The sequence below is a fragment of the Trichechus manatus genome, unplaced genomic scaffold, assembly GCF_000243295.1.
Source record: "Trichechus manatus latirostris isolate Lorelei unplaced genomic scaffold, TriManLat1.0 scaffold00210, whole genome shotgun sequence".
In the NCBI taxonomy this organism is placed as follows: domain Eukaryota; kingdom Metazoa; phylum Chordata; class Mammalia; order Sirenia; family Trichechidae; genus Trichechus; species Trichechus manatus.
The window spans coordinates 1,597,445-1,613,854 of NW_004444146.1; the positions used below are offsets into that span (position 1 = coordinate 1,597,445).

Sequence of the window (16,410 nt, forward strand, 5' to 3'; positions counted from 1 at the left end):
TGATAAATGGAGAAAAGATTGAAGTTGTCAAGGATTTCATTTTACTTGGATCCACAATCAATGCCCATAGAAGCAGTAGTCAAGAAATCAAACAACACATTGCATTGGGCAAATCTGCCACAAAACATCTCTTTAAAGTTTTAAAAAGCAAAGATGTCACATTGAGGACTAAAGTGAGCCTGACCCAAGCCACGGTGTTTTCAGTCACATCATATGCATGTGAAAGCTGGACAGTCAATAAGGAGGACCTGAGAAGAATTGATGCCTTTAAATTGTGGTAATGATGAAGAATATTGAATATACTATGGACTTCTAGAAGAACAAACAAATCTGTCTTGGAAGAAGTACAGCCAGAATGTTCATTAGAAGCAAGGATGGCAGGACTTGTCTCACATACTTTGGACATGTTATCAGGAGGGACCAGTCCTTAGAGAAGGACATCATGTTTGGTAAAGTAGAGGGTGAGCGAAGAAGAGGAAGACTGTTAATGAGATGGATTGACATGGTGGCTGTAACGATGGGCTCAAGCATAACAACGATTGTAAGGATGGCACAGAACCCGGCAGTGTTTCATTATGTTGTGCGTAGGGTTGCTATGAGTGTGAACCAAATGACGGCACCTAACATCGACAGTATTAATGGAGTCAAGGTGATAGGAGAGATTTCGGGTCATTTGTGTATCAGTAGCCTTCTAAATTGATGATCTATAATCCTTATGACAGCTTCAAGATGAGAAATCAACTTATGAAAGGGGCTTTGGTTTCACCTCCTGTACCTTTCCCTGTCTGTTGGAGAGGATATTTAACCAAAATTGAAGGAGATAACAAAAAACCCAATCAACCAATCAGCTTAATAAAATGGCACTTTATTAAATAATTGACTCTTCTCAAGACTAGAAATGTTACACTTACTGCGAGTTGTGGACACATCTCAGGCAGATAGAATTTTTAGTGTCTAAACCTTCTAGAAGAAAAAAGATTTCTCTGAAAATAGTTTTCATGTCTTGCTGAGAATGGGAGGTTTATGTTTTTAGTCCTTGATCATTTCAGATATAAGTTAGGAACAGGAAATAGTAAGATTGCTACAAGATAGAGTACAAAGTGAAAACCAGAAAAACCATAGAGTTAATGAAATGGTCCATCTTGTTATGAAACCTGTAGAGGTGAGGGTAAATGAGTAATTGACCCCTTTTAGTTGGTTGAAGTTTGGAAAGAATTTTGTTTATTTATACGAAAAGCATTAAGTTGTTGGTAAAAGGTATTTTTTTAGCCAGCCATGAACAACTTAGTATTAGAAAGTATAATGGAGCCAATATTTGTTTAAGGATGAAATTATATTTCTGTATAGATTATTAATTTTAATTTAACATACTGTATATTAACAATATAGTCAATATAAAAATTCTGTAAGCTAACTAATAATATATATGCCCATGTTCATCTTCTTTCAGTTCTTCTAATATACTATACTTTATCTTACATCTGGGACTTCACAAATGCTGCCATGACCTTTACTCAGAATACTCTTACCTACTCTCCTCTCCCTAGCCCCATCCTCATTCTGTCTGTAAATTCACTGCCACAGCACTTACTACATTCTGGTGGGAATTAATGTTTGTCTTGTTTTCCAACAGATATTCAATAACAATTTGTTAAATAAAATGATAATATATACCTGTTGCTACATATAGATATTGATAGTTTACTACAAGTATGTATGTGAACGAATATATATACCAAAACTCAGAAACCCATTGCTGTGAGTCGATTCTGACTCATGACAGCCCCAAGTATTAGCAAGTAGAACTGCTCCATAGGATTTTATTGGTTGTAATCTTTATGGAATAAGATCGTCAGGCCTTTTCTTCCATGGTACTGCAGGGTGGGTTCAAACTGCTAATCTTTTAGGTTAGTAGTCAAACACAAACTGTTTCTGCCACCTAGGAACCTATGTGGATATATTTACATATATGTGGTAGTGGCGCAGTGGTTAAGCTCTCAGCTGCCAACTGAAAGGGGGGCAATTCAAACCCACCATCCACTCTAGGAAAGGAAGATGTGGCAGTCTGCTTCCGTAAAGATTTACAGCCTTGGAAACCCTATGAGGCAGTTTTACTCTGTCATATACGGTCACTGAGTCAGAATTGACTCAGCAGCAATAGGTTTACATATATATGTTTATATATCTGCCTCGTATAAAAAAATCACAAAATATTAATTCAGTTTTCTGATTATTAGGATAAGAGTATGAATTCATTTTGAAACATGTCCCTTGAGTTATTTTTAGAGTAGTAACTTAAGAAGAAGGAAAAGCAAGGACATGATAGGCAAGTTCCAGGGAATATAGGAGTACAGATCACTACAGTAGGATTGAGTATTCTGTGTATGTCCAACATTCTGGTAGACATATACAAAATACAAAAGAAGTATAGTACTGGCTGCTTAAGGTAACCTATAGTCTAATTGAGGAGAAAAAATTAACACTACACAGAGAACTGAGATCAGCCCCAGGGAGCTGTTGACAGCTTTAAATTTTGAGAGGTTTAAGCAACTGGAATGCACCTTTTTCCCATTTCAATTCAAGTCAGCACTCACTGAGCATCACCTGTGTGTCAGTGTAGATAATAGGATCAGTCCTACCTATGAAAAGTAGGCCGTATGTCCAGGAAGGATGCTGTGGTCCCGGGTAGAGCAGTGCCTTAGGAAAGCAATCCAGGCTGAAAGTGTGCTGTTGCTTTTCACATTGTGTCAAGACTACTGTATTGACACTGGCTTCAGTGTTACCAGCTGTGTCATCTTTCTCCCGTTGGCCTAGTCCAGAGGGCCCAGTCGTGTAGGAGGATAGTGTGGTGGTAAATTCAGACATACCTTGTTTGGGACCCTGGCTCTGCTATTTGCTTTCCAGTTTCCATAGCTATAATAGTATCTCTTCTTCAGAGTTATTGTGAGGATTAACTAAGTAATCTATGTTAAGTACTTAATTAGTACAGTGCCTAGCACATAGTAAGTGTTCAATGAAAGGTTTGCAAGGAAGATTTCAATGTTGTCTCTGTCAGCAGTTAGGTTACAATCTAGGTCCTATTGCCTGAGTTTTCATTTCTTAACACTAGCAATATTTTGCCCATCCCTGTTCTTTTATCACTTATTTTTTTTAATCACTTATTGTTCTGAGAACAGAGTTGGTAGCAGATATGATACATTTTATCTTTATAAAAGCACAACTTTATGCGATATGTTGCGTGCCTGTCTGATCATATCTTCTACCATTCTCTTCCTTACTCAGTCACTCTGGCCTTCCTGCTTTTCCTTGGACACACCAAGCTTATTCCTGATGCACAGTCTCTGTTCGCGTTTAGCTTTTCCTTAGAATGTTCTTCTCCCAGAGAGCCCCATGGTACACTAGCTCCACCTTATTTAGTCTCTTTAAATGTCACCTCTTCAGAAGGACCTTCATTGAGTGTCCTCTATAAAATAGTGCCCCTTACCATTTTCTTATCCTGCTTCGTATTTCTTTATGGCACTTCTCACAGTCTTACACCATTTTACACGTTTATTCATTAATTGGCATTCCCCCTTTCTGGAATGTAAGTTCTCTCAGAGGCATCTTGTTTACTGCTTCATCTTCATAGTAGTCAAAATGCATAGTAGTCACTCAGCAAATCTTTGTTAAATGAATGGTTTAAAATTTTGGGCCATGTCAACCTAAACACTAAAATTACTCTTTAAAAATTATTATAAAAGTGACTGACTTTAGGAATAATGTTGAAAAAAGTCTTAAATTGCCATTTCTTTTCTTTTAGAGAAATGTTGACTCTGATGAGATGGTAGGAAAATTGTCTCTTCGAAAACAGCGCTTCATGCAGTTTTCTTCATTGGAACATGAAGGAGAGTATTATATGACACCAAGAGACTTCCTCTTTTCCGTAATGTTTGAGCAAATGGAACGTGAGTTGTTTGTTTGTTTAAGTTAAAGAAACCAAACATTGGGATTGAAAAAACTATTGATGATAGCTTTTCTCCATTTTAATTATCATCATTCTTTGTACCATGCATTTACATTCCTTGCGAGACTAGTTAAACTTTTATATGTATCTCTCTCAGAAATGACACAAATTGTTTCGTATATGGTTTGTTTTTTTTTTTTTAAAGAAACGGAGGAAAAGTAGATACATTTTTAAATGTCATTAAATATATTATTAAAATAATTTGAGATGATCATTTTGGGGAGTAGTGATGTTTTAAGTTGAGCAAAAACAATGCAACTAGAGCAGTTACGAGGTAACATAGTTGTCATGGAGTTATGATGCTATGGAAAATAAAATGAGAAGCAAAAATTCCAAAACTGTACTTACATGATTTATTTCATATACAGTCAATGCTCAGTTATTCCAGATGATGCCAGAAATTGTTAGTTTTATTACCTAAACTAGTTCCTTCTACTGCCCTATAAATAGTTAATATGTATGAAACAGCTGAGATGAGCCTAAGGTAAGGTAAGGATGAGGAGAGAAGTACAGATTGAATTGAGAAAGGCAGAGAGAACTTGGGAAGGCTTTCCAAGTATTTGAGAGATGACAGACAACGAAACAAAATGATCGTGGCCTGTTCTAGGAACAATAAGTTCACCAGTCATTGAAACCAAAGGATTGCATTGGGAATAGTAAGAAATCAAACTGAAAAGCAAATAAGGGCCTGATTGGGCCAGCAAATAAGGGTCACAGGGGATTTCACTGACCCTGTCCATCCACCACAGGAGCGTGCATTTGGGGGAATGGGTTTACTTCATCTTGAACCTATGAGGGAGTAAGGAAGTTTTATGAGCAGTAAAATAAGGTAGTAAAAAATGTATTTAGTAACAACCCAGCAATCCTACTCCTTGGAATATATCCTAGAGAAATACGAGCCATCACACACGATACATGCACACCCATGTTCATTGCAGCACTGTTCACAATAGCAAAAAGATGGAAACAGCCTAGGTGCCCATCAACAGATGAATAGATAAACAAATTATGGTGTATTCACGCAATTGAATACTACGCAACAATAAAGAACAATGATGAATCCGTGAAACATCACATGGAGGAATCTGGAAGGCATTATGCTGAGTGAATTTAGTCAGTTGCAAAAGGACCGATATAGTATAAGACCACTATTATAAGAACTCAAGAAAAGGTTTAAACCTAGGAGAAAACATTCTTTGATGGTTATGAGGGTGGAGAGGGAGGGAGAGGGGTATTCACTAACTAGACAGTAGACAGGAATTATCTTAGGTGAAGGGAAGGACAGCACACATTACAGGGGAAGTCAGCACAACTGGACTAAACCAAAGCTAAGAAGTTTCCTGAATACAACTAAACACTTCGAGGGACAGAGTAGCAGGGGCGGGGGTCTGGGGACCATGGTTTCAGGGGACATGTAGGTCAATTGGCATAACGAAGTTTATTAAGAAAATGTTCTGCATCCCACTTCCGTGAGTGGCATCTGGGGTCTTAAAAGCTAGCGAGCGGCTGTCTGAGATGCATCAGTTGGTCCCAACCCACCTGCAGTAAATGAGAATGAAGAGCATCAAAGACACAAGGAAAGTATTAGCCCAAGAGACAGAAAGGGCCACATAAACCAGAGACTTCATCAGCCTGACACCAGGAGAACTAGATGGTGCCTGGCTACCACCAATGACAGCCCTGACAGGGAACACAACAAAAAGTCCTTGATGGAGCAGGAGAAAAGTAGGGTGCAGAACTCAAATTCTAGTAAAAAGACCAGACTTAATGGTTTGACTGAGAGTGAAGGGACCCCGGAAGACATGGCCCCCAAACTCTCTAGTTAGCCCAAAACTAAAACCATTCCCGAGGCCAACTCTTCAGACAAAGGTTAGACTGGACTATGGGACCTAAAATGATACTTGTGAACAGTGTGCTTCTTAGCTCAAGTAGTTACATGAGACTGAATGGGCAGCTCCTGTCCAAAGGTGAGATGAGAAGGCAGAGAGGGTCAGGAGCTGGTTGAATGGACACGGAAAATCTGGGGTTGAAGAGTGTGCTGTGACAGTACAGGGAGAGCAACTAGGATCACATAATGTATGTGTAAATTTTTGTACAAAAGACTAAAATTGTAAACTTTCACTTAAAGCCCAACAATAAAAAAAGATCTAAATTTTAAAAAGTATTTAGATTATTTTGGTATAGCTTCTATGGAGGTAATTTTGGCAGTATGTATCAAAGGCCTTAAAAATACTTTGATGCAGCAGGGAGTTCCTGGGTGGTGCAAACGGTCAAGCGCTTGGCTGCTAATCGAAAGATTGGTGGTTGAAGTCCACCCAGAGGTGCCTTGGAATAAAGGCCTGGCACTCTGCTTTTGAAAAATTAGCCTTTGAAACCTCTATGGAACATAGTTCTATTCTGACACGCATGGGATCAGTATGAGTCGAAATTGACTTGAGGGCATCTGGTTTGTTTATTTTGGGGTTTTTTTTGATACAGTAAGTTCACTCCTAGAAAATTAATCTAAGTAAATAGATGGAAAAAAGATTTCTTTATAAAAGTAGTATATATCATATGATTTACATTTTGTAAGAAACCTATACAAAGAAAAAAACAAGGTTTTCATATTGGAAAGGCAGAAATAAAACTATCAGTAAAACTATGACATGATCTTGTATACAGAATATCCTAAGGAATTCACTAAAGAACTATAGAATTAATAAACAAGTTCAGCAAGATTGCAGGATACAAATCAATATACAAAGAACAATGGTATTCCTATATACTTGCAATTAAGAATCTAAAATTGAAATTAAGAAAACAATTGCATTTTACAATAACATCAAAAAGAATAAAATACTTAGGAGTTCAAAACTAAATAATATTATTTAAGCACATGTCTTTATAATAAAACTATTTTTAAAAGTAATGGAATGTTACCAGTTGTCTCTGTCTGGAGCAAGGAGGAATGAAGAAAACCAAAGACACAAGGGAGAGATTAGTCCAAAGAACTAATGGACCACAGCTACCACAGCCTCCACCAAACTGAGTCCAGCACAACTAGATGGTGCCTGGCTACCACCACCGACTGCTCTGACAGGGATCACAATAGAGGGTCCCGGACAGAGCTGGAGAAAAATGTAGAACAAAATTCTCACTCACAAAAAAAAACCCCAAAACTGGACTTACTTATCTGACAGAGACTGGAGAAACCCCAAGAGTATGGCCCCTGAACACCCTTTTAGCTCAGTAATGAAGTCACTCCTGAGGTTCACCCTTCAGCCAAAGATTAGACAGCCCCATAAAGCAAAACAAGACGAAATGGGCACACCAGCCCAGGGGCAAGGACTAGAAAGCAGGAGGGGACAGGAAAGCTGGTAATAGGGAACCCAAGTTCAAGAAGGGGAGAGTATTGACATGTCATGGGGTTGGCAACCAAATTGCCATTATGTGTACTAATTGTTTAATATGTGTACTAATCGTTTAATATGTGTACTAATTGTTTAATGAGAACCTAGTTTGTTCTGTAAACCTTCACCTAAAGTACAAAAAAAAAAGTAATGAAATGTTAGACACAATGAAGTGTAGTAGTTACCTCTAGTGAAGAAATTGGGAGATGGAATGGGGAGAAATCATAGGTAGATGTAAGTTACAGATAATGTTCTAGTTTTGAGGTTGAGTGATGAGTTTTGAGGTATTTGTTATTACATATATAGAACATTTTGATGTATCAAATTATCTATTTAAGTTTATAATAAAATAAAAAAACTATTGAGTAGGAGTTCATATAGCCATTAGAAAAAGATGAGCAAAGGATAGATTTTGCGTAGTCATAGTTGGAAAACAATAAGACCTATTCAGAGAAAGTGCTTAATGGTTCAATATGGGTACATACGGAGGAGTGGCAGAAGATGAGGCTGGAGAAGTAGGCAGGAACTAAATTGTAAGGAGGCGCCTTGGATACCATCTTACAGGTTAGATTTATCTCGAGTGTGACAGGGAGCCTTTGGAGGATTTTTAGCTTGTGAGGCAAGAGGCTGCAGTTATCCAGGCTGGAGAAAATGAGGACATGGACACAAGTTGAGGCGATGACATTGTATGGGAGGTGAAAGAAAGAGACATTTAAGAGTAGTTTAGTTGTTGGAATCAGTAGAACTGTATAATAATGTGGAGGAAGAAAAGGGTGAGAGAAGAGTAGAATTACTTCATTCAGCACTTGCTCCCATGTACTGCGCTGTGTAGTGGTGATATAAAAATTAACAAGATAAATCTTGTTACTGTTTAAACAAGGATAAAATAGTTTGAAAGTAGTATACTTGAGAAAAGCCCCAAACTTCTAGATTTCTAGTATAAGCTACAAGGTGCTACCATTAACCGAGGCAGAAAATAAAACCATGAATTAAGGATTCAAGGTTTACTAGGATTTATAGTAAGTGGGTACCCTTCTATATTCATTTAAAGACTTGCCATACAAACTGAACAGTAGAAAGCAGGGAAAATAGTAAGGATTTAAAAATAAATTTAATTAGAAATATTAAAACTCAAAAGTAATTCTTTAATAAATTTTAATGAAGTTGTGATAAAAATTTTAATGATCAGATATTGCTGAATCTCCTAGCTAAAAGATTAACTCTAAACTGGTTATATTAGTTTATGTTAAAAACTACTATATATATATAGGTTGAATGCATAGTTTCAGAAAGGAAAAATATTTCGAAAGTCTAAATACAGTTAGGCCTGAAATCCCGTAACAAAATTTTTTGTATTTGCCACGACCATCCAAAAAACCAAACCAAACCTGTTGCTGTCGAGTTGATTCCAACTCACGGTGACCCTGTAGGACAGAGTAGAACTGCCGCATAGAGTTTCCAAGGAGCGCCTGTGGATTCGAGCTGCCGACCTTTTGGTTAGCACTCATAGCACTTAACCAGTATGCCACCAGGTTTTCCAACTATAACCGTAGGTTACTTATTCCTGTTTTATGGTTCTTAGTTACTTCACTTCACACGTATAAAAACCTTTAACATGACGTTCAGATATCTTCTTTTTTCTTTTCCTGAAGGCAAGGACTTTTGAAGATAAATAAAAAATTCATCTTAGATTTTTTAGAGCATAGAAATCCAGAGATGTTGTTTATTAAGGGATTGCGGTTGCCTAAGTGCTAGTTGCTACCACCCATCTGTCAGTCTTACTGTGGTGGCTTGCATGTTGCTTGATGCTGGAAGCTATGCTACCAGTATTTCAGATACCAGTAGGGTAACCCAGGGTGAACAGGTTTCAACAGAGCTTCCAGACTGAGAGAGACTAGGAAGAAAGGCCAGGTGATTTACTTCTGAAAATTAGCCCTTGGAAATCCTATGGATCACAACAGAGCACTGTCTGACTTGCTTACTTGGGACACATTATCAAGAGGGATCAGTCATTGGAGGACGTCATGTTTGGTGAAGCAGAGGGCCAACAAGGGCGTGGGAGACCCTCAGTGAGATGGACTAGCATAGTATCCACAACACTGGACTCAAACATGCTGGCAGTTGTGAGAATGAGGCAGGGCTGGGCAACATTTTGTTCTGTTGTGCATGAGTTGGAGTCGACTCAATGGCAGCTAACAAGTGCTAGCTGAAGGCCCAGGTCAGTTGTATCTTTATCTCTCGAATTTTTCCCTAAATTTCCGGGATTAATCCATAGATTTTGTAGTCAGACATACACGTGGATTTGAATCCCAGTTCTTCCATTTATTATCTGTGGGTTGTTGTGCAAGTTCAGAGATAATATATAGGTTTTATTTTCCTCACTAGTAGGATAGGATGATAATACCTACCTTGCAGGGCCTAGTTCCTGACACAGTGTCTGCAAATGAGATGTGGCCAATAAACAACTATATTATCTGACCCTAGCACTTATACAAACCTCTATTATAGCCTTTATCACATTGTGTCATCGTTATTTTACTATCGATAACCTCCTTAAGTGAACCATATGTGGTAAAAAAATTTAAAAAAAAAATACCCTAAACCACAACCTAAACCCGTTGCCATCGAGTCAGTTCCAACTCATGGTGATGTCATTTGTTACAGACTAGAATTACTCCATAGAGTTTTCAATGGCTGTAATTTTTTTGGCAGCAGATAGCCAGGCCTTTCTTCTGTGACTCTGCTGGGTGGGTTCAAACTGCCAACCTTCAGGCTAGCTACTGTTGTTGTTAGGTGCCATTGAGTCAGTTCCAACTCCTAACGACCCTATGTACAACAGAACGAAACACTGCCTGGTCCTGCACCATCCTCAGCAATCGCTATGCTTGAGCCCATTGTTGGAGCCACTGTGTCAGTCCATCTTGTTGAGGATCTTCCTCTTTTTTGCTGACTCTCTACTTTACCAAGCATGATGTCCTTCTCCAAGTACTGATTCCTTCTGATAACATGTCCCAAGTGTGTGAGACAAAGTCTCACCATCCTCGCTTCTAAGGAGCACTCTGGCTGTACTTCTTCCAAGACAGATTTGTTCGTTCTTTTGGCAGTCCATGGTATATTCAGTATTCTTCGCCAACACCACAATTCAAAGGCGTCAGTTCTTCTTCTGTCTTCCTTATTCATTGTCCAGCTTTCGCATGCATATGAGGTGATTGAAAACACCATGGCTTGAGTCAGGCACACCTTAGTCTTCAAGGTAACATCTTTTCTTTTCAACACTTTAAAGAGGTCTTTTGCAGCAGATTTGCCCAATGCTATGCGTTGTTTGATTTCTTGACTGCTGCTTCCATGGGTGTTGATGGTGGATCCAAGTAAGATGAAGTCATTGACAACTTGTCTTTTCTCCATTCATCGTGATGTTGCTTATTGGTCCAGTTGGCTAGCAGTTGAGCACAAAGTGCTTGCACCACCCAGGGATCTGATAGCTCTGATACGATAACAGTGTTAAAAAGACAAACCTAAGCTGGAGTGGGGGCTGTTTGCAAGATACATGTAGGACTTAAAAATTTTTTTTACAAATCAGTAAGAAGAAAATGAGCAAGGATAGTAAAAGTAATTTTCAAAGAAGGAGAACAAGTAATTAATAAGCATATGAAATAATGTTCAGCCTCATTAGTAATCAAAGACATGCATAGTGAAACTACAATGAGATACTAATTTTTAATAGATAAAATGATAATGCTCAGTGATGGCAAGTGTTTAGGAAATAAGTCATCTCATATATTCTAGGTAAACTGTAAATTGGTATAACTTTTCTAAAAGGAGGGAGCCCTTGTGGTGCAGTGTTTAAATGCTCGACTGCTAACTGCAGGGTCAGCAGTTCAAACCCACCAGCCGCTCCATGGGAGAGAGACGTGGCAGTCTGCTTCCATAATGATTACAGCCTTGGAAATCCTATGGGGCAGTTCTACTCTGTCCTGTAGGGTCGCTATGAGTTGGGATTGACTCAGTGGCAGTGAGTTTTTGGTTTCTTTTTTTCCTAAAAGCAATTTCTAGAAAATTAAACTCCTTTAAAAAGTACTTTTGCTTTGATATTGCAATTTTATTTCTAAGAATTTATTTTCAGGAAATAATTTAGAAAATACAACAGAGATTTAGAATGTTCATTGTAGTTTTGTATATCATGACTAAACATCTGAAACAACTTACATGTTCAATAATAAAGCATTGGTAAAATGAATTATCACATAGCCATTAAAGTCTTCGTACAAAGACATTTATTGTCATTAAAGGATGTTCATATACACAATTAAGCAGGTTTTAGAAAAGTATATATAGAGTAAGTTCCCATTTTTTGTTTTATGTATATATGTGTATAAATAAATTACAGTCTACAGGGATATTCACCAAATTGCTAACAGTTCACTTTGGTTTATGAAATTATCAGTATTTATATTTTCTTTTTCACTTTGGTTTATGAAATTATCAGTATTTGTTTTCTTTTTGCCCACATGGTTTTCTTATTTATCAGTGATAAACATTTATAACTTGTATAAAAAAGAAAAACATTAAAATTAAAAACAGTTCTTAAGGAAATCTGTCATTTAAAAGGTAAGAGAAGGAAGAAGAACCACTTACAGAGATTTGTAAAATGTGACCGTTGACCAAGGATGAGAATGCAGTATCATGGAAGTCAGAGGAGGTGTGTTCATTAGTGTAGATGCTATGGAAAGATCTGGTAGGATGAGAACTGCCAAGAGGCTGCTGAATTTGGTCACTAGCATGGGTCATTAGGACCTTTGGTAGATAAGTTTTAGGAGAGCGGTGGGTGGTTAAAGAGACAGTGAAGAGGAAATGAAAATGAGTTTTTGGTTCTACAGGGTACAAAACAGAGAGGATGATAATATGAGGGAAAGCAAAGTAGAATGAAAGAATTCCTTAGAAATATTTATAAGCCAAAGAGCCCTTAGTAATCAGAAATGTGTATGCTGTGTCTTATACTAAAATTTATGTGCATTTTTTCATATTAGAATCTTCGTCAACATTCTCAAAATATTGACATACTGTATGCTTGTAAATTATGTGTATTAATTTCTGTTTTCACTTAACTAAGTGGTTCAAACCTTTGACTTTCTCTCACTAAACATCTGTATTTTCTTTCTCACCTAACATGAACTATTTTTTACTTGTATTTAATGAAGCTGAAGAATTTTCCCCCCTTCTATGTCTTTTCGCTAGAATCTATTTTTTGCTTTGGTTTGCCTTATTTTAGCCATAGGTCCATGCTATTCTTCTAATCAAGTTAAAAGTTTCCATGGCTTTCTTCTTTGTTTCAAGTTTTTATGTAACCCTTGATTTAACCAATTTGGTTTCTTACAACATTTCCACTTCTATTATTCATTGGAATGCAGTTAAACTCTATCAGAAGGCATTTAGCTAAATCAAGAATTCAGTAATTTTGCAGGCCAAATAATACATTCTTTATGCATATGATGTACTTCATCTTCATTTTTCATCATGGATAAGAAAAAGAATGATCTTCCTTGCATTCCTGTGGATCGTGATTAACAGCAAAAACAAGGAAAAACAGGGCCAACCCACTGACCTATGATCTCCATGTATAAACAGATAGAAACAAAACACCCTTGAGATTTATTAGGTCCTAAACTCATTTCTACCTAATCTCCATCTTTTGGGACTTTTGGCAAATAACACACTGTATTAATAGTAATAGATGAGCCTTATTTAAACCATCTCTCCAGGCTTCTTTCAAGTGGAGGCTGGCTGCTTGTGCTCCCTTCTTCCATGCTAAGTTTGGAGGAAATCAGTCTCATGCTTAGTCTCCCATTGCACACTCTAAAAACCATAAAAACGTGCTCTTCTGAAACATAGATTATCTAGCTGAAATATCATTTTCCCTTTCTTGTTGCTATTTTCTGCCAAATTCTAAGTCTTGCTGCTATTTTCTATTGAATTGCTTTAACCTTATAGTTCTTTAGATCTCCTCAGTTCCTGACCCTTACCTTCATTCTTAACATCTCATGTCTATTACCTGGAATTGCTCCAGTTTTGAAATTTTACAATTTCATTCTCTGGCAACAATCTATTATCCCTCTACTTTTCTCACTTTCTAATACTCAATACACCTATTCTTTGACCTCATAAGAACTCCTGGTCTCAACTATTCCATTATTCTAAAGCTCTCCACTCCTTTTGGATCTTCTTCCCTGTCTATAGTTAATATGGTTTGTCATTTTTTCACCAGGGCTTTGAACTGGTTCTTCCTGATTCAGTCATGGCCAAGGAAGCGACACCAGAACAGATCTGAATTTTTTTAAATGTGGGTGACCTGGAACCATAGCCAGAATGAGAAAAATTACAGGTTGAATCCCTGCTAGAAACTTATTCTCCCTCTCAGAAAACAAGCGCAGCATACACGTTGCATAGCAACCAAATCTCTTGCCTGTTGGATTCTGTGCAGTCAGCAACGGTGCCCAGCTCAAAGCTGATGTCCAGCCATGCTGCTTTGAATGTGTGTAGCTCTCCTCAGACCTGGCAGTAATCCAGTCTCACGCATTAGGCTCCTGAAAGGGCCCACTACGCCCCTTCTGAGTCTCCCATTCCAGAGCTTGGGCCTGTAATTTTTCCCATTCTGGTTATAGTTCTGGATCACTCCAATTTTAAAAAATTCAGGTCTCTCCTGATTTCACTTCGTCAGCCATAACTGAACCAGTTTGAACTGGTTCAAAGCCCTTTTTTTCACTGTTTAATAACTGTTTTCACATATCTTTGCCCTTTGTCCTTCTTTCTGTTGAAGCTAGCCTACAATGAACTGTTGGAGAAAACCATACGATTGTGCAAATTAGAGCTACTAAATTCATGGTCTTCACCTTCCCCTGTTTTTGTGTGTAGAAGTGAGAAGCAGCAGCTAAAGAGATAGGAGGTAAACCAGGAAAATGTGGTGTTCTGAAATCCAAGTGAGGAAGATGTTTCAAGGAAGAGGGAATGATCAGCTATGAAAAGTGCCACTGAGAAGTAAGATGAGGACTGAGAATTGACCATTGGATTTGGGAACATAAGGGTCATTGGTGACCTTTATAAGAATAGTTTTGGTGGAGTGGTGTGAAAGTGAAACCCTGACTGGAATGAGTTTAAGAAAAAGTGGCAAAAGAAAATGTACAAAGCAAAAATAGACACCGAAGGGGTTTGCTATAAAGGTAAGGAGAGGGATGAAGCAGTAGATGGAGGGGTGAGATCAAGAGAGGAATTTTTTTTTTTTTTAAATGGGAGAAATAATATATTTGTTAGCAGATGAGACAGAGGAAAACAGTGCAGGAGAGAAGGAAGAATCTCTAGGACAAAATCCTTGAGAAAGCAAGAGGAGAAGAATCTAAGTACATAAGTGGAAATTTGGCATTTTTAGGTGGGGGCGCAGATATTAAAGCACAGACACTATCCATCATAGTGGGGAAAAAGGCAACCTACATGGTTATTTGGTAGGAACTTCTGGAAGTTATCTTCTGTCTCTCTTTTTCTCAGTGCATTGGGAAGCTGAGAGTGTAGAGGGGAAAGATATTAGAGGCTTTCAGAAATGGTCTTCTAAAGCAATAAGAGAGCGAATGAATTGAGAAATACAGTATGTCAGTAGCCTTATTAAAGTCCCACTTCAGGTTATTAATCATGAACTTAGAATGAGTCTAATCAGCATGATTGTAGCTGTTTTTCTGCATCATGTTCAGCTGCACAAGTGCTAGCATAGAATAGGCAGAGAATTGATTGACTCTAACCAGGGTTGGGGTTAGCCAGGAGCACATGACAAAGTGAAAGAGAGGCAAGGAAGTTGATGTATATACAAGGGAATGAGCCGGATGGGAAGGTATGACATGAGCAAGTGAGGACTAATGAAAAAGACGTAGAGTCCAATAGATTGCAGGGCGCAGTGAGATCAAAGGATAGTTGGAGTTGACATATATAAATGAGGGGACAGAAGAACAATGGGCATTATTATAGTAGAAGGTCTGGAGTAGCACAGAAACTGGCTTTGAATATTGGCTCTGCCACTCAGTAGCAGTGTGTCTGTGAGCAAAAAATTTTAAGATCTTCTAGCCTTGGTTTCATCATCAGTAAGATGGGTAATGGTAGTAGTACCTACCTCAAAGCGCTGTTGTAAGGATTCAGTAATATAATGCATGTAAAATCTGAGTGCCTGGTACATAGGAGGCTCTGAAATTTTAGCTGTTTTACTCTTAATAGGAAAAATGCAAAATGATTAACAGTTACATCAAAATTCACTAATTATGAGAGATTTTAGTGGGTTTTTCTCTGTAACATTTAAAAGATTTTACATTGAGCATTATTATTCCCGTAATTGCCCCCCCATGAGTATTTTTAAGTGTAACTCAGCTTAGTTTCATAGTAAAAACTGCAAACCAAAAGTTCTTTGGAAAATCAAAAGTGTCTAGGCTGAGATGATAGCTCTTGCTCAGAGCTGTCTCTAAACCACAGCAAGCAGATCTTTGTAGCTCCTGTGTATGCAGCTACTGGTTACAGTAATAATACCTGAGGGAAAACTAAGACAGTGCCCCTACCCTCTAAAAATACCTGTTCCACCAGTTGTTGGGCTATGATTTTAGCTTAATTCCTTAAAGATTTTTCCCTATATCTGATGTAAATTCCCTTAGGAGTGAGGTCCCACCTTAGACTTTATTTATTAGCATGTTAGTCAGATCAGATATATGATTTCCAAATATTTTCTGTCATTCTGTGGGTTGTCTTTTCACTTTCTTGGTAAATGTTTTTTGACACACAGAGTTTTTGTTTTTGATGAAGTCCAACTTATCAATTTTTTCCTTTGGTTGCTTGTACTTTAGCGGTCATATCTAGTCAAAGTCATGAAGATTTACCTCTATGTTTTCTTCTAAGAGTCTTATAGTTTTAGTTCTTACATTTAGGTCTTTCCATTTTGAGTTAGTGTCTTAGTGTCTAGAGAAACAAAACCAGTGAAGAAGCACACACACACAC

The 16,410-nt window shown here is 37.8% G+C and overlaps 1 protein-coding gene across 2 annotated transcripts in view; it reads left to right on the forward strand.

The window, feature by feature from the left end:
* Positions 1–16,410, forward strand: part of MICU2 (mitochondrial calcium uptake 2) — a 199,437-nt gene that overhangs the window by 73,627 nt on the left and 109,400 nt on the right. For both annotated transcript variants that reach the window (XM_023742436.1, XM_023742437.1), the window contains exon 2: positions 3,800–3,944. In XM_023742436.1, the coding sequence (XP_023598204.1) occupies positions 3,800–3,944 (145 nt within the window). The remainder of the gene's footprint in view (positions 1–3,799; positions 3,945–16,410) is intronic.